Source organism: Aspergillus ambiguus (assembly GCF_047715705.1).
Source record: "Aspergillus ambiguus strain CBS 117.58 unplaced genomic scaffold BDV59scaffold_34, whole genome shotgun sequence".
Classification (NCBI taxonomy): domain Eukaryota; kingdom Fungi; phylum Ascomycota; class Eurotiomycetes; order Eurotiales; family Aspergillaceae; genus Aspergillus; species Aspergillus ambiguus.
In genome coordinates, this window is record NW_027395547.1 from 230,058 (window position 1) to 251,644 (window position 21,587).

At 53.8% G+C, this 21,587-nt stretch overlaps 7 protein-coding genes across 7 annotated transcripts; 4 read left to right on the forward strand and 3 right to left on the reverse strand.

Moving 5' to 3' along the window:
* The first annotated feature begins 2,095 nt into the window (after positions 1–2,095).
* Positions 2,096–4,066, forward strand: BDV59DRAFT_98681 (glycosyltransferase family 15 protein). The gene is made up of 5 exons (XM_073697464.1): positions 2,096–2,487; positions 2,552–2,956; positions 3,009–3,095; positions 3,154–3,562; positions 3,630–4,066. The coding sequence occupies exons 1-5, from the start codon at positions 2,216–2,218 to the stop codon at positions 3,969–3,971; spliced, it is 1,515 nt and encodes a 504-aa protein (XP_073544995.1). The 5' UTR covers positions 2,096–2,215; the 3' UTR covers positions 3,972–4,066.
* Positions 4,067–5,243: 1,177 nt separating this feature from the next.
* BDV59DRAFT_98672 (uncharacterized protein) lies at positions 5,244–8,491 on the forward strand. The gene is made up of 2 exons (XM_073697463.1): positions 5,244–5,299; positions 5,649–8,491. The coding sequence occupies exon 2, from the start codon at positions 5,763–5,765 to the stop codon at positions 8,196–8,198; it is 2,436 nt and encodes an 811-aa protein (XP_073544996.1). The 5' UTR covers positions 5,244–5,299; positions 5,649–5,762; the 3' UTR covers positions 8,199–8,491.
* Positions 8,492–8,528: 37 nt separating this feature from the next.
* On the forward strand, positions 8,529–10,196 carry BDV59DRAFT_185099 (Ran GTPase-binding protein YRB1). The gene is made up of 5 exons (XM_073690790.1): positions 8,529–8,641; positions 8,706–8,976; positions 9,134–9,392; positions 9,462–9,590; positions 9,653–10,196. Exons 2-5 carry the CDS (start codon positions 8,728–8,730, stop codon positions 9,724–9,726), a joined length of 711 nt encoding a protein of 236 aa, XP_073544997.1. The 5' UTR covers positions 8,529–8,641; positions 8,706–8,727; the 3' UTR covers positions 9,727–10,196.
* Positions 10,197–10,214: 18 nt separating this feature from the next.
* On the forward strand, positions 10,215–12,240 carry BDV59DRAFT_185100 (putative transcription initiation factor subunit (TAF30)). Its single transcript, XM_073690791.1, has 7 exons — positions 10,215–10,611; positions 10,702–10,742; positions 10,894–11,045; positions 11,161–11,303; positions 11,379–11,519; positions 11,586–11,706; positions 11,766–12,240. Exons 1-7 carry the CDS (start codon positions 10,603–10,605, stop codon positions 11,852–11,854), a joined length of 696 nt encoding a protein of 231 aa, XP_073544998.1. The 5' UTR covers positions 10,215–10,602; the 3' UTR covers positions 11,855–12,240.
* A 233-nt stretch (positions 12,241–12,473) lies between these two features.
* BDV59DRAFT_204629 (uncharacterized protein) lies at positions 12,474–13,977 on the reverse strand (the record flags this gene model as incomplete). The annotated part of the gene is made up of 3 exons (XM_073694495.1): positions 12,474–12,583; positions 12,641–13,598; positions 13,654–13,977. The coding sequence occupies 3 exons, from the start codon at positions 13,975–13,977 to the stop codon at positions 12,474–12,476; spliced, it is 1,392 nt and encodes a 463-aa protein (XP_073544999.1).
* Positions 13,978–14,396: 419 nt separating this feature from the next.
* On the reverse strand, positions 14,397–16,015 carry BDV59DRAFT_98832 (phosducin family protein). The gene is made up of 3 exons (XM_073697465.1): positions 15,073–16,015; positions 14,791–15,020; positions 14,397–14,726 (listed from the first exon to the last, which is right to left on the reverse strand). Exons 1-3 carry the CDS (start codon positions 15,652–15,654, stop codon positions 14,711–14,713), a joined length of 828 nt encoding a protein of 275 aa, XP_073545000.1. The 5' UTR covers positions 15,655–16,015; the 3' UTR covers positions 14,397–14,710.
* Positions 16,016–17,361: 1,346 nt separating this feature from the next.
* On the reverse strand, positions 17,362–19,490 carry BDV59DRAFT_98860 (WD40 repeat domain-containing protein). Its single transcript, XM_073697466.1, has 5 exons — positions 18,816–19,490; positions 17,959–18,671; positions 17,813–17,902; positions 17,624–17,743; positions 17,362–17,563 (listed from the first exon to the last, which is right to left on the reverse strand). Exons 1-5 carry the CDS (start codon positions 18,931–18,933, stop codon positions 17,543–17,545), a joined length of 1,062 nt encoding a protein of 353 aa, XP_073545001.1. The 5' UTR covers positions 18,934–19,490; the 3' UTR covers positions 17,362–17,542.
* Between the last annotated feature and the right edge of the window lie 2,097 nt (positions 19,491–21,587).

A 21,587-nucleotide genomic window follows, 5' to 3' on the forward strand; every position in this document is an offset into this window, starting at 1 on the left:
CAGATCTTGCCTTGCGTTCTGATTATTGTTATGATTCATACATTCAACCCTAAGCGCGAGGCTCCCACCCACCAATTAAGCCGAGACCCAAGTGGGCTCCTGCATCCTGCCTATCGTAATGGAAACAACCAACCAACCAACCAACAACACCCTCCAGGGAGGAAACAGTGCCTGTTAAGTCCAAAGGACTGTGGGGAGGAAAGGTAGACAGAACAATAGCTCATGAAAGCAAGATGCACCAGATCGAACCTGTGAACAACAGACAGGTACCTGATCCAGGGTCAAGCCTAAAAAAGGCCACCTTGACAGATCCCCGTCGCGCCAGGGTCACGTGTGGGGCGGCATTTCAGGGTTCTCGATGCATCCTGACCGAAATTTACCGGTCCGTATTACCAGCAGTCTCACCCGTGCCCGTGGCCGTCCCGCTCTCAGTACCGTACAGTACGGTACTGTAGGTACTACGGTACTTCTCCGTTCAGGATAGTCGGCCCGAGTCCGCCCTGCACCTACGAAAAAGGGTAATCAACTCCAAGTACTTGCGTACTACGTAGGCCTCTCTATCATACTATTTAACCTGTTAGTAGCATTCTTTGACCCATCGGTTGATATTCGGCTGATATCATCCTGCACAGCATGGATTATTCCAAGTATGACAGTCGTAGACATCATAACTATCCACCAACGGGACTAAGGATCTCGGCTTAGTACATATCTCTTGGCTGCTTTATCTCTACCCCGGTCACTTGGAGGCTGTATTCCTCTCATTTTAGGGATCTCGCTTGCTCCCCAGGTACATTCTAGGTTAGCAGTAAATAATACCAAGCCACCGTTGCATCGAGCGTCGACGGGTTAGATAATCATCAATCGAATCGCGTAAGTTTGCTGCAGCATACCAAACAGGCACTTGTTATTATTAATCTCGACCCAAAGAAGCCAGAAATAGATTAATTCTGAAGCCTGGCGAGTGATCGGTTGCCGAAAATTCTCCTAGCGGGTCTTTGCTTCTGACTAGGAAAACTCGCAATAATATGCGAGCAGAAACGGGGTACTTGAAAGCGAATCCCTTCGATCTCCTTTCTGGGTTAAGGGTCCAGATATCTGCTTTATCGACTCGTTTGGGTCAGATCAACACGTTGATCCTGAACTCAAACCGGCTCTATCTATCACATATGTAAGCAACTGACAGCCCTGCCGACCGTTTGCTCCAACAGGAGGACGCGTGTTGCATGTCAAGTCACAAATCAGATAGTCAGCATTGTATTGGAGGAGGCATAAAGCCTGCGGCCCTCCTTTCGAGAACTCTTCCTCCAGCTGGTTATGACCATGTCAGGAGGGTACTCGCTCTACTTTGAACAAATGATGATGCCAATCGAACCCAACTCTGACAGGGTCATTATATACTAGGTGCCTAGGTACTGAAATCCCGAGTAGTCATTCTAAGCCTTGCAAATAGTATGATAATTTTTTTTAAAAAAAAAATGTCCAAGTATCCCACCCAACGGATAAAAAAAGAAATACCGTATCTAATACCAGACGGTACCCTGACACAACACCCGCGAGACCCGATTTGGAGAGTATGGTAAGATTACCACACCGTGACCATGGCCGCTTGCGCCTCCCTGGGCTTGGCGGAACTTCCACCCATCCCCATCCCCAAAATATCCTTTCGAGCCTTCACCTCATAATCGCTTCCCGCCAGCCTCGACTCCCGTTCCCCCCGTCTTCTCCCTCAACGTCGTCTTGATTGATGACCTCGTCCACAGTATTGGCGTCCTCGACCTCATTACTCAGGACTTCGGTCTCCTGCGTTGTTGTCCGCGTTTCCCTGCCTCAGTTGTCCCTGGTCGACTGAAAGGGAAATCGTTTCGAGAAAGGAGGCTTTCCTCCGGGCCATTCGTTCACCTTTTCCCTTCTCTTTCTCTTCTATTGGACCACCCATCTATTGTCTCTTCTACTTCCTGCCCAGGCATTTGAGATTATAATAATCATTCCGTTCATCCCGCTGTTCATATCTTTGGAGCGATTCGGTGGTTGGTATCCGCGAAGCGCTCGTGCCTCATCGTTATTCGCGTGCGAACCTCTGACTCTTCACGCTCAATCCTCGTCCGATCACGGGAGCTCTCGACCACAGTAAACCCGGCTCTCGGGTGACCTCGTCTGCGTTGATCGGATCTTGATAGCGGTGCTCTGTCTCGTCCACGGATACTCTGCACCCATGGGCTTGAAGCAACGACTTTCGAAATGGCTGCCCTCCTCGCCGAGTTTGCCGCTAGATGACTCGTCGCGTGAGAAGGGCCGCAATCTTTCCAGATTTGCTTTCTTTCGGCGGCGGATACGTCTGAAGGGCAACTCATCCATCTCCATACCCCTGGGCTTTGTTTTACTATTCCCATGCATTGTAATAGTCCTTGTTCTCCTTCTTTTTGTCCGACATCCTTCGTCGCCTGGGGGTATTCTAATTCCGGCGGGTACGCCGCCCTCCATCAGGTATGCTTTCTCGGCCTCTCCCGACACTCTCAATGAGCCTGGCTGACTCCATGGCGTTCTACAGGAAAATCAGCGAGCAATACGACAAGGTCTTCGCTCCGGGTTGCCGTGCTGTCGAGAAGGAAGTGGAAGGCCCCCGCGCCAACGCGGCGTTTGTTGTCCTCGCCCGAAACAAGGAGATTGACGGTGTGGTGCAATCTCTCAAATCGATTGAACGCCACTTCAACCGGTGGTTCCACTACCCCTACGTGTTCCTGAATGATGGCGACTTCGATGATGAATTCAAGGAGACTGTCAAGAACTACACCAGTGCTCCTGTCGAGTTTGGCAAGATCGACGATACTATGTGGGGTTACCCCAAGTGGGTTGACCATGAGGTTGCCCGCGAGGGTATCAGAAAGCAGGGTGATGCTGCTATCATGTATGGAGGCATGGAGAGCTACCATCATATGTGTAGATTCTATTCTGGGTGAGTTTCTTCGGGCGCCTCCTCGGATTCGCATCTATTAACGTCCTGCCAGCTTCTTCTACAAGCACCCTCTGCTCATGAAGTACGAGTGGTACTGGCGTCTGGAGCCCGAGATCAAGTATTTCTGTGACATCACCTAGTAAGTGGCAGCCCTGGTGAAATCTGTTCTGGGACCCCGTCTACTCACACATATCTAGTGACCCTTTTATCGAAATGGCCAACGCGAACAAGACCTACGGATTCACAATCGCTGTCAAGGAACTGCGTGAGACCGTCCCTAACATCTTCCGCTATGCGTCCGCGTACAAGCGAAAGCACAACCTCAAGTCGAAGGGCCTGTGGGAGATGTTCCTTGAGCGGCCAGAGGAGGAAGAGGAGCCTAAGCCAGAAGAAAACAAGGACAAGCTCCCCGAAGAAATCTTGCAGAACGAGCCTGGCGAAAATACCGTGCCTGATATCGACCCCGAAGCCATGGAGGGCGAGAAGTACAACATGTGTCATTTCTGGAGTAATTTCGAAATCGCTCGCTTGGACTGGTTCCGCAGCAAGGAGTACGAAGAATTCTTTGAGATGATGGACAGGAGCGGTGGGTTCTGGACCGAGAGAGTACGTGCTATCTTATACCTGGCTTGTTGAATTACCCTGAGGGATTCTTTTCTAACAACCACCGCAGTGGGGTGATGCACCCATCCATTCTCTTGCCGCTGGGGTTCTCCTGTCTCCCTCCGATATCCATTACTTCCGCGATTTCGGCTACCGGCACACCACGATCCAGCACTGTCCCGCCAATGCTCCCGCCCGCCAGCTGCCTCGCATCCCATGGCTCGAGACGACTACGGAGGATGAGAAGGAGCGGATTGAAGAAGATGAGTACTGGGCCAACGCCGATCCGGTCAAAGAGAACGGCGTGGGCTGCAGATGCCGGTGCGATACAGACATCGTGGACGTCGAGGGCAAACAGGGCAGCTGTCTCGCCGAATGGGTAGAGGTTGCTGGAGGTTGGGCATCCCCATAGACTGGGGCTTACATTTTTTTTTAATTGTTCGCTGTATAATCTTTCGCCTCCTCATTTCCGTGCCTACTTTGTTCGACTATGAGCATTTACTCGGATCGCCCTTGGAGTTGTTTGCTTGAGCCTGCATGTTTGTTGGCTGTGGGGTTCTGGACGGCGTTCTAACGGTTTTTGACGGCTGCGCCCTGGAAGATGGTTGTGCACCATTCTCATCTATATTCGACAAATTCATCTAGCGTGCTTTGTATGATTCACTTGGATTTCCGCAGTCTCTTCGAAGCGATCCATCCTGAAGGACCTCGAGACGGGGCAGCGTCACTCTGCCGTTCGTTTCTTCGTTGCTCCCGAGACACTCCTTGCCGCCGATCAGATTTCCTACATACATATACATGTTTGAGCGCGGAGGATGGCCGGTGCCTGCACCCACAACGACGGTCCAGGGGTCTGGAAGTATCAGCACTTATTAGGCTTCTTGGTTGGCCCGACAGGGTTCCTGCAGGGTCCTATGCTCTGCCGCCTATTGTGGCCACTGGGTCGACGAGGGAAGAAGACTGGACGCTGAAAGGATCTGGATCAGTCTGGTGGCCCCATACTTGACTTCCTCTGGCTTGCGTTGTCCCATCTTATCCCATCTTCACACTCAATAGTCTTCTTCCTGCATTTCCCTCTCCCCCTCTCTCCCCCGCTTCCTATATGTCATCATGAAATGTACATATGTTTTATTTTTGAGATCCTGAGACGGGTAGCCGAAATCACGCAAATAATTGAAGTGACCGTGTTTGTGAATAGCTAGCGATGGTGGACATCATGGGTGGATGTAGATCAGGCAGATGAGCACTAGGCTCTTTCTGGGTTAGTGGGGGCCTGATAGGAGAATGTATGCGATCATGGCTTATCAAGGACGACGTCAGAAGTACAGAGTACACGAAGATGGAGAACAAACCTTGAAGGGATCGACCAACGCCGGGATCGTAGCATCTGCAGGTTCATCTCTTCCGCGATACCGGTTCCTATAGCCCAGATAAAAGAACCCATGAAGAGGCGTGGGAACCGAGAGGAGGTTGTCATGTGCCGCTCCCCCGCGGGTGTGTGGCAGTTGCTCTGATCAGTCACTGAAGTTACCTGTAAGGCTGCCTATCGACCTTCTTCTACCTGCGTACCTCCCTCCCTGTCAACCCCTCTCTCTCTCTCTCTTCTCTTCTCTGCCCTCTCTCCCTCTCCTCGACGTCCATCTCTCTACTTCTCGACTGTATCGGCTCAACCCACCACTTTCTCCGTTTCTTCCCATCCCTACTCTTCTCTGACTGATCATCTATCTACAAACAAAAGAGGTAGAAGGCACCTGACCCTCGTTCCGCCCGTCCCCGAGACCCGTTCATTCTCCCCACATCCACCCATCCCCTCCCGTCATCGGGCATCTCTCCCAAGCAACCTTGAAGTTGGTTGACAACCAACCCTGTTCGGTGCATTGTTGACCAAAGATTCAAGTCTGCAGCTTCTTCCCTGTGAGAAGTTATCGTATTCTCCCGCTCAGCTTCCGTTTATCTTGTTCCTGCGTCTTGTCTCCGATCGAATCTCCTCCCTCCGCTTCTGCATCTTCGGGCTTGGCTTGATCGTTTCATCTTCACCTCACGTCCATGATCTTTCCACTCTACTGGCAGCATGGCTGACTCTCCAGAGCCCCCCACCAGGCGCCTCTCTACCGCCTCGTCCACTGCTCATCTTCGATACCCCACTCACCCTCCTTTGAGCGGCTCCGTGGAGGAGTGGCTCTCTCACTCCAGGCCGATCAATATGACGTCAACCCCACCGCCGGACCACAAGTCTTTGAGCGAGAGCTGGGCTACCCTGAGTGCATCCGATGTACATTCAGAGGACGGCACTCGTTCGGAGCAGACCGACGTTGCGTCCTTGATAGATCCGACGGGCCCGGAAGACGTTGCAAGTCTCGATGAGCGATACAGTGGCAGCGAGATCGACGGGAACGAGGACGAACGGTCCTATGGAGACCAGTATGACTCCAAGAGCAATATCTTCGAGTCCCAGGAGATCCCCCCGCTTTTCCCTCACATCGGAGGCTCCATCGACGACAGCAACCTCACCATGAAAGCCGCCTTCCGTCAATCGTCCGGCTCGATCGAATTCACCGAGCCCGAGAGTTGGCCAGAAGCCGAACGCATCGACTCCAAACGAACCATTCGCGTCTTCGAAGGCACAGAGGCCTCCGAAATCAAGGCTCAGATCCCCACCGTCCTCGACAACTGCATCTTGACAGCTACGGTCCAGCAGACCATGACAAAGAAGAGTCTCGACACTGAGAATCCTTTCCGGGTGCTATATGTCGGAAGCTCCGAGTTTCGCAACATCATTCTTGACAAGATCGGGGATGTTCTCGTGGCAAGTACCGGCAGCGGCTCTGAAAGTAGTTCGACGGAGTCCTCCAGATATCACGTTGTCCCAACATCGTTTGGCGCCGGAGCAGTCGCCAACTTTGCCGAACTCCTTCCGATCCACGTCCAACTCATCGTAGACGAATGCGTGCAGGCCACCGCCTTTGATGATTTTGATGACCCTTGCGATATTGACCTGTATCTCAAGAATCGCCCAATTTGCACTTCGTTCTGGACCGGCAGTGATTATGCTCTTTCGTCCTCCGCCGACTGGATGCTGCCCGACGTTGCTATTATCTTCCTGTCCAGCTCAGATACTGCAGCCGCCGAGAGGACCCAGAAGTTGGCACAAGTCTTCATGGGGCGACATGGCATCCCCACTATGTTCATCTCTGAGAGGCCACTTTGGCAGATGAACAGGGAACCGGTCCCTCTGAACCCTCATAGTCTCCACATGTGCTTGGAGTCTCGGCACCCTCTGACCGCGAAGACATCGGTCCTGAGACGCTTCCCAATCGATGTCAAGACTTTTGAAAGTATCACACCGGGCCAGCTTAACAGGAACCTCGCTTGCCTAGCAAATCTGTATCCAAAGAAAACCCGCCAAGTGATAGCCCAGAAGCCTGACACCGATGCGGGTACCATACTTCTTGATATTGAAAGATATATGAGCAAGAAGCTCCGCCTAACCTATATAACTGGCGATCCGGACTCGGCGAATGGAGCCTTTTGCCGGCCTAGTTGGATTGTTTTTGCGCTTGTATGCCTTTCTTTTTTCATTACGAGCGCGTGGAGATTCTCCCAGTTTGATCCCGTGGATGTTACTTCGAACCTAACGACATCATCCTCTTCGGATACCATGGCTACTGGCACTGGTTCGAACCCCACATCATTCTCCCTGCTACCCTCCTCATCCGTCCAAGCACCGATTCTGAGCGGCCGACCCTACGGCAATTCGCTTGAAGACCTGATGCGGGGGGCAGCTTCGATCGCCGACCAAGACGAGAAGTCGGGTGATTTTGAGATACAGGTCGTGGGTGACTGCCACCTGGTGATTAAATCCCCCAGCAAGTCTCCTGGGGGGAAGAAGTATGCCAAGTTCAGCGTCGAGGTGAACAGACGAGACAAACCGCTTCCATACGAACTTTCCCATCTCTTCGATGGAGTATACACTCTGAAGTTAGATCGTGGAGACGCATATGGCGTCGTGAATGTCACCATTACCACAAACTCCAAACCATCTCTGAAAAAGACGACGTCCGTGGACTTTGGGACACCATGGCTGAAGATTGCAAACTGGAAACAGGCGGCGCAGGCTATCAGTACCCAGCTGATGAAGGAGTTCAACACGGCCCAGACGGGATTGTCCGAAGTGTATGGTCGTCTGTGCACTGATGTCCAGGTGTTGATGGGCGATGTTGTCAAGCGAGCCCATTTACTTCGGCAAGAGGCGGAACTCTTTGGGAGAAGCCCTTCCCAGATCTCGTTTGGCACCAAGGAGGTAGTTCTTGCCCGGTCGAAACAGCTGTCGGAGGTTGTTCGGCGCAACGCCGTACAGCCGTTTCTGGCCGCATCTTCTGTACTCCGGGGCCATACGCTTCGGGTGAATCAAGAAGCGAGGGAGATGATGAGCGGCACGTGGAACCGGCTCAGCACGCGAGCACAAGGCTTCGATCTCAGTACGATGATGGAACACGTGCGCAACGCAAGGAAATGTAAGGCGCTGGACAAGGCACAGAAGAGAGCAAGGGGCCTGATGCGACAGAACACATGTCGACATGGCAAATGTGCCCCGGGTGGCGGAGTGAAGGAGAGGCGATGTGATACTGGCGCTGAGTGACAGGTAATCTCTGGTTCTGTTCCTATATCTCGCTGTGTTCTCGTGGCTTTTCTTTCTGTCTACTCTTTTGGCTCTGGGGTTTGGGGTTGGGTTCTTCAGGCGCAACTATGGAACAGATTGAATTTTATTCCCCCGCCTTCCGTTACAGTTATAGCTATTTTATTCCGCTCATGGCTGCTGGTGGCTAGTATTAATGATACAACTGAATTTGCGGTAGATGATTATCCTGCATGTACTTGGTACTTGTATAGTGTAGTGAACGAGTGTTTGTGCCCGGCGGTGGCAGTTTTTAGGGTCGCCCGGCCGTAGACCCAAGAAGGCAACGAACCTCCTCCCCACCAGAAAAACAGTCCATATTTTCCCCCCCTCTTTCCACTTCCCCCCCAAAGAATACTGTCCACTCTTGATACCCTTCCACCTCCATCCGAATTGAATATTCTCTGGTAAATCCCCCCCTCTTATTCTTGCCTCGGGTCTTCCTCCTTACTCACATTCTCTCGCCTCCAGATTACCGCATTCCCTCATCACAATGTCTGACACCAAGCCTGACCCCACCACCGCTCCTGAGGCTGAGAAGCCCCAGGAGACCACTCCCGCCACCACCGAAACCCCCAAGGCTGAAGAGGAGAAGCCCACGACCGAGACGGCTGCTCCCAAGACCACCGACAGCGTCTTCTCGATGTTCGGTGGCGGCCCCAAGAAGGAAAAGAAGGAGGAGCCCGAGGACGACAAGGAGGAGCCTTCGGGCTCCTCCAAGGCCAAGAAGGCTGAAGAAGAGGTGAGTGGTTTCATGCAGTTCTTACAGTCGATCTGCGCGTTTTACGCCCTGCATCCATCCGGCGGAGGGTTGGAACACAAGTCGCTGCCGCACATGCGCCCTCTTATCGTGATCATTTATGACTTGGATGGCTGACCGGGTCAATCTCTCTCTATAGGACGAGGCGCCCGAGTCTCCCGATGTTCACTTCGAGCCTGTCATCCACCTGACGGAGAAGGTTGAGACCAAGACCAACGAAGAACTCGAGGAGCAGACCTTCAAGATGCGGGCCAAGCTGTTCCGGTTCGACCGCGAGAGCAAGGAATGGAAGGAGCGTGGTACCGGAGATGTGCGTCTCCTCAAGCACAAGGAGAACCACAAGACTCGTCTGGTGATGCGTCGGGACAAGACCCTGAAGGTCTGCGCCAACCACTACAGTAAGTGCATGCCGTCTGGAGGGACGGGGGCGTCGGTTTGGAAATGCTGAATGCTGACGCGGGTTCCAGTCGTGCCTGATATGAAATTGAACCCCAACGTCGGTAGCGACCGCAGCTGGGTGTGGAACGCCGCCGCCGATGTCAGCGAGGGCGAGCCCGAGGCATCGACCTTGGCGATTCGCTTTGCCAACAGCGAGAGTGAGTCTTGTTCTGTTCGGGATGCATGGAGGGAGCAGCCGCTAACAGACCGTGACTCGCAGATGCCAACCAGTTCAAGGAGGCTTTCGAGAAGGCTCAGCAGGAGAACGAGAAGCTCCTCGCTTCCGAGCAGTAACCGCAAAGACTGGATGCTTTTGGAAACCATGAAATCCCGCAATGTGCTTTTGAGAGTGATTTCTAATCGGTCCACGAGAGCTTCACCCCAAAAAACGTCGTTCCCACTCGTCTCGTCCCCTTCCCTTCCCTCGCCTTTTGACTCCACCGCTAGTCATCGTCCCCTTTCACCTATTCCCCCCTATCCCAGACCCCGTTCACACGAGTGAGAGAAAGCAAATTCGACATGGCGGTCGTCCGACGACCACGAGTCAACCCAACACCCGGCCAGCTCAGCCTGTTTTGGTGGGATGATCGAACGATCGTTTCGCGGTTGAGTTGGCAGTAGATAGACGTACGAATCCTTCGAATATATGTTGAATGCACGAACACCCGTTGCTCTTTTGATGTATGGAACAGATTTTTTTTTTTTTGGAGACGATAGATTCTGTCTAAAATCTCGTAGCGAATTGGAACGGAAGATTCCAGGAGAATAGACTGTAGGCCGTTGTGATAAGTTTGTGTGCCAGCAAGTGGCGGGCGAGCGAGCGGAAGAGCTCAAAAGAACATCAACATCCGCATTCCCCTCCGCCATCATCCATCCAATTCCACCTCGCTGGGCCTTCCCTCTTCCAACACCTCCTTCCACGCCGTCCTCTCCATCCTCTCGTCTCCTCTCCCTCGTCTTACCCAACTCTTCGTCCTGCGGTCCGCGTTTGCCTCACGCCGACCTGACTTTCTGCTGTCCTGGACCAGCGCGAAGAGGCTCCCACGGCTTTCTTCCTCCCCTTCCCACGCCAGTTCTCTCGTTCCCACGGGGTTGCCGCCCTGTGAATCCTGTCGCCTTCGTTTCTCTTCCGGCCAATTCTGCACCTGAACGGAGTCGCTCGCTAGCAAGATGCCTGACGTGAGTCGGAGTCGATTCGCTCGCCCTCCACCCTGCCTGATATTTCCTATCGCATATCACTGACACGTCGGGTTCCGTCAATTGACGCAGGTGAAAAGAAATGTCCGGCTCGTCACCGAGCAGCACATCGTGTACGTTTCCCCGGCTTCCTCTTCCTACCTCTCCTCCGCGCGCGACCGACCTCTCGCGCAACGCCTCTCTCCCCAGTGGCAGCCTCACGCGGTTGTATCGCATACCTGTCGGGATCGATCTTTGCTGATTACCCCCCGTTTCTCTCTACAGAAACAAGGACTCTGGTGTCGAGGGCTTCCCCCTCCGGTCGTGGTCCATCGAAATCTACCTCCTCAACGAGCACGGCGACCAGGTCTCGGCGAATGTCTTCGACAAGGTGACATATACGCTTCACCCCAGTTTCGGGGACCGCGCGATCCAGAGTACGTTTCCCTCCCTCCATCCTGTCCCTTCGCCCTGGCGTTGGGGGGTCGAGATCGATGCTCGTGCGGTGAGACAGGTCTACGCTGCGATCCTGGCTAACAGCGCCCAATACAGCCTTCAAGAACCCCCCGTTCCGCATCTCGGAAGAAGGATGGGGTGAATTCGACATGCAGATCACCCTCACAGCCGACAAGGATTACCATCTCACGCACGACCTCAATTTCGGGCAGACGCGCTACGAGTCCAAGCATCTGATTGTGCGTTGCCTCTTTTATCAACCCGTGCGCGCTCGGCGCTCGCTCGGCTAACGGACTTTTTCCTCCCCCATCTAGACGTTCAAGAACCCCAAGCCCGCCCTGTTGGCGGCCCTCCGTGAGTCGGGCCCCGTTCCCGGCGACGAGAACGGCGTCAAGTCCAAACGTGCCGCTGCCGGCGAGGAGGGCTCCAAGAAGAAGAAGAAAACGGACAAGAACGTATGTTTGTTTTTTTGCTTCTTGCGAGTATTGCCCGCATCGCATGGCGTCTAACTCTATGGACAGGTCGACATGGACAAGCTGGCCGATGGCCTGCAGAAGCTCGGAGAAGACGACCTCCTCCAGGTGGTGCAGATGGTCCACGATAACAAGGCCCCGGACTCGTACACCAAGAACGATGTGGAGCGTACGCAACCCCCATTCTTTCCAGTTGTAGTGTGTCTATCTACTGACGCACCGCTGCAGAGGGAGAATTCCACGTCGACCTTTATACCCTACCGGATTCTCTAATCAAGATGCTGTGGGATTTCACACAGGAGAAGGGCGCTCTGTGATTGGGGGGTGGCGTTTCATTTACGAGGTCTACCTCATGTTCTTTTTCCGCGTTTCCTGTATGCTGGTTTCTCTCGCTTTTGCTCTTATCCCCTCTTCTCTTAACTCTAGCTTGTATTTCTGATTGATTCCAAGGAACTGGAGAGGAACAAAAGAACGAACGAACGCGGGGTTTTTCTTTTTCTTTCTTTTTTGTCCTCCCTTTGCTTTTTTCTTGTTGAGATCGTCGCCACGCACGCGCGCGTGCGCTGGGCCAGGCTTACGTGGGCCGGATGGATATATCACCGCCTGTACTATGGGACTGAAAAGGTAGAGGGATCGTCCGGTGGGGTCGGGGTATTTACGGATTTGAATAAACAGGATAGGTTACTATAATTGACCATTTTTGGTATCTAGTACCCAGTCGTGATTGAGTGTGAAGGGATTGTGGAGTGCTGGATAATTGTCCAAAAAGGAACTGACTGTCCACAAGACCGGGTCGTCCTCATGACAGACCACCACAACTCGCGTGTCGGAGCACTTCCGCAAGGTCCATGTCATCGGGGAGTCTTCGAGTAGGCTGTCTCCTCGAACAGCTGATGCGAATCGCACAAATATGGAATAAACGCCGTCTGGACGGGCTCACGTCGGTAGAGGGGTGAACTCAAAGTCCTTCCTGGGTTCCTCCTCGGGCTCCTTGATGATCTTGTACGGACGAGGGAAGCGCGAGTACGAGTACGACTCGATGCCGCCTAGAGGGCGTCAGCACGAGGAACACCAACAACAACAACAATGCGCACAGTCCCTACCCAGGATAAGACAGTACTTGCTGACCACGGGAAGCCAGACAGCAATAGCGATGAGCTGGCCAAAGGCCCAGTCCGCGAAATTGACCGCCCCGGCGCGTTTGATGCGCCAGAAGTTGATCGCGTCGAGACACACGGCCGCGACGAGGAGCAGCTCGATGATCAGCGCGAGCACGGCGAGGAGGCCCGCTGGCCACCGCTCGCGCAGGCGCTGCTGCACGCGGGCGTGGAAGCTCGCCAGGCGCCGGCGCACCCCGCGGCGCGAACCCGATTCCGCGCCGGCATGCTCGCCGATGAAGGTCCACGCCCACATGATGACGGTCGAGGCCCAGATGGCCAGGCAGGCCGGGTTCAGGCGCGTCTGGAAGGCCTTGGCCGGGGTGAGCAGTCTCAGGGTCGAACCCGGGTCAAGGCAGTAGATGAGGGGCGGGGCGTGTCCGCCGCAGCTGGGCCGGAGCGGGATGCCCTCGATCGGGGCGAGGAGGCTAGGTTCCGGCGTTTGGAGGGTGTACAGCGTCACCTCGGCGAGGATGAAGGTCGCGCAGGAGAGGAAGAAGATCCACGGGGTGAGCCGGTGCCATTTCTGGAGGCTCCATGCGCCCATCAGGATGGGGATGATGCCGGCGCTGACGACCATGGCGGCGATCGCTTGGTTCGACCAGAGCGCCTGCAGCGTGGACGCCTCGTAGACCCGGGTGTATTGTTGGGCGGCGAGGATGGCCGCCAGAGAGACGAGGATGAACCAGCACTGCGCTTCTTGGAATTCGTACAGGACGGTGCGGAGCGCAAGGTCATGTTGGGTGAAGATCCGGCGCATCGCGGTCTGGGTCGTTTTGTCGGGTCGAGGGTTGTGCTTCAGCCGGTTTGTCCATGCGACGAGGGTAGGGATCAGGCGGAAGGCACGGAGGAAGAGAAACAGGTAGAAAACGATCCCCAGCTGCAGCAGATAGGAGATATACACCTGGTGGGATTGACGTTGGTCAGGGCGTCTTCGGGGTCCGGGGCCAGTCACTTACCCCGGGCCCGGCGATGTCTGCGTTGGCCTCGTTTTTAATATCGAAACAGACGTTGTAACTCTCGAGGGACTGGAGTTCGCGATCCACGGTGAAGTTGAAAGGACGGCCCCCAGGCCAGGGTTCATGGTAGTAATTCCGACACCCGTTCAGGCTGGGGTCGGGGCTCTTGCAATACTCGTTGACGCAGTTCCACACGGTTCTGGTGTAAGGGTTGCTCTCTGTGCGCTCGTATCCAAAGCCATGAGCCGTGTCACATTCCATCAGATTGGTGAAGTTGGCAAAGACATAGTTCGGGTCCGCACAAAGTCCCACATCAACAACCATCGTGACATGAAGTCAATTATACTCCGCGCTGATGAGGAACGATCGATGCGGAAGACGACAGAAACAGGCCTCAGGAGGGAAACGCCCGCCATCGTTGGTGAGTAACGCCTACCCTCCTCTATCATGGAGAATGAGGCTGAGGGGTTTAGGCCGTGCTGATCGTGACGATATTCGCTGTGCCATGATGTGGTTGGACACTCCGTAAATGGCCCCCATGCTCGGTCGTGTGTTTTGCCTATCATACAGCGCGATTACACACTAGGCCATCTAGTCAATGCCCGCTGTGCGAAGCGCATGCAAGAGTGTCAGGCATGTTCAGACCTCTAGCCTTGTGATCGCCGAAGGGCAACGGCTTGCATGGAGTCTGAATAGGTATGAAAGTGTGAGACGTCTCTGGTGATGATTGAGCGTCCCGTCCAGGGGTCTGATGAGCGGTTAGTGCCAGATGGATCTTGTCGAACCAGGTCCAACCATAACAGTACAAAACTCCTAGGAAACACAGATCAAGTACATTTGTATGCAAAGATGAATTGCTTGGATATCTCAAGTTCAAATACAGCAACAATCGACCAATCAATCTATGTCACCCAACCAGAACGCCTGTAGGAACAACCGTGCTCTAAGGAGACAAGGGAAGGGGAGAGGCCCTGTGGAAGTCGAAGGACGGAAAAATCGACGCTCGCTACGCTTTTACATCACTTTGGAGATAGACGGAGGATATACGAGAGCTGGATCACAGCACTCGGTGCCTACAACGAGCATCGTTAGCATCGGGTTGACCTGCAGATCGGGAGGGGACATCGCATGACGTACATCTTGAGGAGATCTTCCAACGTGTCTGCAGTGCAGTCTCGACCCTTGGGGATCTGATGAGGGATCTCGACGATCGTCGCAAAAACGTCCCCGCCCCTGTAGGCCAGCAGAGCGGGGGCTTCGATGTGATCCATCTCGGCGATCTCGTGGTGGAGTTTCACAAAGTGGACACTGGGCTGTCGACGCGCGATGGTATCCAGGCAGTCTTCGACGAGGGCGCTGACATTAGACTAGCACACCATTAGCACTTGGCGTTCAGCCCAGTCATTCCAAGACACTTACCTCCGGGTCATTGACACACACGACCACCACCGTATCTGAAGGCACCTTCTCAATGGCGTCGAGATACCCCACGGCATCGACGTCGTCGACCCTTCCGTACATTCTCCGGCGGGGACTCGGCCGGCGAAGGCTTCGGTTCTGCAGTTCCTGCATGCGCGACTCGCGCCACTCGCGCAGGAAGCGCTCCTCGTCGTCGCTGGGGGAGCCGTCCGGCGGCGGGGAGTTGTGCAGGAGGTTGGCATTGTCGGTGACGGACTTGGAGGAGGTGCGGGCATGGCCGGAGCCGAAGAGGGACTTGCGGAAGGAGGACTTGCGGGCGCGCTCGAAGGCTTGGGCGTCGGCGATGACGCCCTTGGGTCCGGTGTTGGCGTCGAAGACGGTATTGGGAATGTGACAGGCGGGGGTGGCGCGGGAACCCATGGCGGAGGGATGGTGGTCTTCGGAATCGGAGAACTGGGGATGATCGCTGTCGTTGTCGTCGTCAGAGAGGTTGGAGTCGTTGTCCCGGTCTTCGGGGTGCGTCGAGACCTTCTCGCGGTTGCTCTGCACGAGGCGATTGAATTCGTCCTGGGTGGCAGACATGATGAAGGAGAAAAAGAGAAGGGAAAGAGAAAGGGAGGGAGGGAGAGAGCGAGATTAAGAACACGCAAGGAGAGCGAGTAGAGTTTAATAGGGCCACGAACAATGCGTTGTGATGGGGGAGGGTGGAGGAAGCGGGAAACGCTTGCGATGATGATATTATTAGGCTTATTGGTGTGGGTTGTTGCGCTTGGATCTGCGGCCGAGGGTGCCTCGTCCGCTCAGCCCTTCTGGTATGATCCCCAGCGACCAGTGTGCTTCTGATTCTCCGAGAAGAATACCTTTGGATCTCCTGGCTTTCTTCTTTGTCTCTTTTGTTCGGATCCCTTGCTCGGGGTCTCGTAGAGCCTCGGGGAGTCCCGACCACGGTTGACGACGACAACAGAGGGCGCCGGCCGGAGGTCAGTTTCAGATAGCCCCCCAACACCCCTGACAAGCAATCGGAGATGGCGAGGAACTGATCGACTCGGATCGGGCTACAGAGTGGCGGCAGATGAAACAATCGACGAGATTAGCGGCCGAGTTGGAGAGAGGAGGCTTGTGGACGAGAATATAGAACCCAAAGTCCCCTTTTTGCTTCCCCTGACGTTGGATTGAGAGAGGAGGATGTTTCAGGAAGTGGAGATCGCCTCAGCCACCGACGGGTGGAGTAGAAGCTTCTTCGTCGCTTCGATTCATCGCCATCTTTGCCGGATCAGGGATGTAGTCGAGGAGGAAGACACCAGATGATACAGAGATCACCATCTCTCCATTCACACTTGCCTTGTCGCTCGCCAACAAGCCAGAAAGGGAAGTATAACCGTCGCCGTCGGTGGATCTCACCGGTCATGACATGTTTCATGTCTCCACGCCCGACGCCGTCGATCGATCCAAGTCGTGCGACTGACAGTCGACGAGGGGTGGAACAACTCGTGGGGGTCGATTCCTCTTGTACGACTCTCGTCAGGCAACCAAGTCAATGGCTCGCGACCTCTACGGAGTACCATGGTCAAAGACAAGGTCTATCAAATCTCTTTCTATGCTAACTCAGCCAGCCCTCCAAAAGTACAACCTATGCCATTCGTGCTAATCACCACCTATTACTCGTCTCTCCCAGTCTCAGCATAGGGAGAATCAAGGGCTATCAAAATATAAAGGGTCAAAAGAGTCAGAAGAAGAAAAGAAGTCGCTGAAAGGTAACAGGACCCAACACCAGGTCGAGAGAATTCCTCATGAGATCAATCAAATGGCACATGCAACACTTTCAGAGACAGGGAACATCGATTAGTCAAGATAGTAAGGAAAACGAAATCGAATCACGCAAAACATCATGGCCTATCCAGAAACATTCCCTCCCTGTCCGCCACCAGTGTGACGATCAATGCATGAGGTGACTGGAAGCAAACAGTCATTGGGAGGGGGCGAAAAAGGAGAAAAAAAAAAAAAGGGCGGGGGAAAGAGTAAAGAGAAGAGATTCCAACCATGGAGAAGAAGGTAACATACTTGGACAGGAACGATATGGGAAAAGGAAAAGGAAAGCGAGGGCACATAGGAAAACGATTGCAGACTGTCGGAGCTCGCAAAGACCCCGAAGGGAATCTCCAACAACCGCACCAACAGCTTCAAAGCGTGGTGTCGATTGGCAACGGCATTGTCCCTCCTTTGTGATTGGGGCCTCGAATCGTCCGACTTGGGACCACCAGGCCTCTGTCGGTGCTGGGAGGTTTCGTCGGCATCCCCGAATAGTACACATTATAAGACGAACCCGACAAACTTCTTCCCCGGAAAAAAAAATTATCGTACAATCGCGGCAGACATTCGACCTATTGGCGCACAAATAGAAGAAATTGCGGATAAGGACTTGCAAGATTGAGACAGGGTATCTTTGCTTTTTTGAGGGTTTTCATTTTCTTTACCAGGCCCAGACCTTGAGCTATACGGAGAGGCAAATTAGCATGCGTGGGGGGACGAACAAAGGATGCCCGACACTTACCAGAGAATCCCAAGAACCGGTGCACAAGCTGATGCCATCGTTGCTGACTCCCAGACAGCTTACGCGGTTCTCGTGACCGCTCAGGGAGCCGACCTTGTCACCTCGAAGCACATCCCACACCTGTCGAGATCGTCAATTGGCTGATCCGGGGAACCGATTGGGGGGGCTGTCAATCGAAACCAAGCTTACCTTGCATTCAAAGTCATCGTAACCCGCAAATAGCAGTCTTCCGGAAACCGAGAAGGCAACCGATGTGATACCACAGAGAATTTGGTCGCTCTGAACCGATGATTAGTCTTGACCATTGTAGGTTCGAAGAGACTACAGAAATTTACCTGGTAGATGTTCAACTCCCGGTCCGCTCGGATATCAAACAGGCGGCAGGAGGTATCGTCGGAGCCCGTTCCGAAGGCGTTTCCGTCGGGGAAAAACTGGATGGCGTTGATATCTGACTCGTGTCCAGCAAAAGTCTGCACGGCCTTTCCGGTACGGATATCCCAGAGCTTGGCGAAGGCGTCGCAGGCACCGGAGACGAAGATGTTTTGGTTGGTCGGGTTGATGCTGATCGACATGACATCGCCCAGATGGTCGGCGAACTCGGTGACCTTGGAGCCAGACTCGATATCCCACAGCATGCAAGTCATGTCTCCAGACGAGGTGAGGATGCGGCGATCGTTGATGAAGCGGCAGCAGGAAAGATAGCCGGAGTGACCGGACAATTCGCGCGCGACGCGGGTCGGGCCTTCGCGGGAGGAGAGGTTGTAGATGGAACAGATGTTGTCCAGACCACCGCAGGCGACGTAGTTTCCGCTAGGAGCGTAGGCGCAGGTCATGACCCACGAGGACCTCAAGGGGATGGCGTGGACTTTGTTCGTGGTGTAGGCGTCCCAGATGATGAGCTTGCCGTCTTGCGAGGCGGAGACGAGATGACGACGGTCGGTCGACCAGTGCATGGCGTAGATCTTGGCCAAGTGACCCTTGAGCGTCCGTCGGGGCTTCATGCCGATACGGGGCAACGTGTCGGTCTGGTTCTGGGCGACTTGGCGGACTGAGGGAAACAAAGGAACGGACGGTCAGTAAATTGCAACGAGGATGACAGTCATCCGAGGGACTCGGAGAGGGACTCGGAGAGGGACTCGGAGAGGGACTCGGAGGGCGAATTGGGTCGCAGGGGGGATGGGGAAATGCATACGGGTGGTATCGGCGAGCTCATCCTTTCTGCGCTTAATCTTGTCCTTCAGACCTTCAGCTTCGCGCCGGGCGGCGGTGATCTTGGCCTGCATTTGTTCGCCGCTCATATCGGCTGCCATGACGATAAAGGAAACCCCTGGAAAGGGAAAAGGTCAATTGAGAGATGGGCGTGGTTGAGGGAGAAGGAATGCGGTTGACCGGAGGCGGCGTGGTGTGATCCAGGGGAGTCGAGCGAAAGAGGGGAGGAGGGCGGGAAGAGGCGGTAGAAGGTAGAGGGTAGGGGGTAGAGGGTGGGGAGTAGAAAGGTTGAGGGAACAAAAGAGAGTAGGGAAGAGAAGGTGGTGGAAGAGGAAGAGAGGAGAGGGAGAGGGAAGAGAGAGAGAGAGAGGAGAGGGGGGTGGTTGATTGGGTGTGGAGCGAGCACGGCGGAAGCGACCGAGCGAAAGAAAGTTTCGACCCGGGGCAGTGGTGGTGGTTCGGGCGTTTAGAGGCAGAAGGCGCAGTAGGCGCTGTCGGTAGGGGAACCAGAGTACAGGACTGCAGAAAGGTTCAGAAAGGTTGCGAAATAAAATCGAGGGGGAATTGATTCGAATGAGAGTCCCAAGAGGGTCAGAATGAGGATTCAAGGGTGGAGATAGGAGAAAGGGGAAAACTCGGAAGAGCAGGGAACGAGGACAACCCTCTAGAGAGTCCTAGTAGGATCAAACAACGAATGGGGAGAACCAGGATGGGAGAATTCTCCTATTAACGAGCTACGGTTTAGTTCAGTTGCTTCAATTGATTACCTCCTATACTACTAAGTACTACTGCAGGACCTAGGTAGGGAGTCTTGGTTTAGGGTTTACGAGTTGTACGTAGAAGAATTGGTTGATCCTTCGCAAGGTATATGAGAATTCATCCAAATACCCTACTAGGTCCGTATTTCTTTCTATACTCGAAGCGTTGGTAGTTATCCTCAGGAGATCACCTAGAGGACAGGAAAATGATGACGATGTCCACTCCGGGTCGATTTCCAGGTTGGCGTACGCCGTAATTACACATACGCTCCCCCATCATTGGCTGGTCGGGTTGGACGGGTAAATCGATGGCCCTTTCCCCTCCTCCACAACACGGCCCCATTTCACCACCGTATCGCATTACCGACAGGAGCTTTGGATCCTCACCGGCACCTACGAGCATACCTTAGGTACCTAGGTAGATATATCTGCCAATACGTATACAGGCAGAATCAAACATAAACCACATCTCGTCTAATCTACTCCTTATCCTACAATCCCATCCAGCACAAACTCCCCATTCACGCCTTAGGGGAACTTTAAGGGGATTCAGAAGAACCTTTCGACACTGGTACCTTTTAAAATTCCTGTGGACCGGCCGGGGCTCTGGCTGTCCTTCTGGTTGGCCCTGGCCATTCTCCGAAGTGGAGGAGATCAAAGACATTAGTAGTCCTATGTGGGGAGCATATTGGTGGAAAATGGAAATCGACGTTGAGAAAAGGGGGGAGAAGGCTTGGGATACCCAAAGGAACCATATCAAATCAATCATGCCAACCCAAAATAATAATACAAATAATAACGCAGTACGCAGTAAACCACTTCAGCCATCCTGATCCGTCAAGGACTCTCTCTATCAATCATTTATTCTAAGCACTGGGCTCCACCAATAACGCCTCATACGCATGAGCACCGGTCAATCATCATAAACCCCCATTTGATACATCTCCGTCTCAGTCCTTCTGGATTTAGGAAATTCCTCCAGCTTCCGGGCTTCCAACACCATCAGAATTGGCTTGTACTCCGTAGACGGACGCCGTACATCGCGTACGGTGTTCAAACCCCCCCTTCCCCCTCAAGGAACTCTCCCAATGGGAGACCTCCCGCCGTCACGACAAGACCCGGCCGAGCTCAGGGGTGGCTTTCCTGCAAAGAATTCCTTTGGGAGGCCGATCCTTCCGCTGCTCCGCCGGTCTATCAATCTACAAACCGTTAGTACCGAAATTACTAGCCTGCATCATCATTACGACGCTTTAAATTTGAACAGGGTGCAACACTGTATCATATTGGACTATCGCAATTTATGCCGGTCCTTCCTCCCCAGCCGGTCCAATACACATGCAAATTCGCTCCACTCCCCTCTTCCCAATTGACAGCACACATGCAAGATACCTGCACTCCATATCCGGCCATGGAGAATTGACATCATACTTACTCCCCAAAAATACCTACGTACGCTGTAGTGTCTTGCTCACAGGCCAACAAGTCCCCTCGAGACTGAACCGGCTGAGAAGCTGAAGGTAGACCATGAGGCGCTCCCGTTGGATTCTATTTGGTCTGCCTCGGTAATGATCAATGCTGCGTAGAGGAAGCCGCGGGAGTTGCGACGGTATGCCATTGATTCATACAAAGTCAATCCCTACCGGTCCCGGTGACTCTGTACCTTGCTACCTTAAACACAAGGTAGAGTCTATGCGATGAGTTCCGAACGTGGAGTTTGGACTTTCACCGCACGATCTCAAAGGGAGCTAAGCTTGACATTTCACACACCCCATCCTGCCACACCTATCCTGTAAGATGAGGTGCCTCTTGTCAGGCAATTCTCCCAAGATGACCACATCCAGCTCTCATCTCTCCATCTAGACCGTGGTTACTGCGTCTATAGCTTTTTACTGTGTACGAGATGTTCTTCACATTACCGGGCGGGTCCATCGCACGATTTGCAGAGAACAGTGGTCAATGTGCCTGAAGCGGGTCTGGTCTCCATCCTAATACGGGAA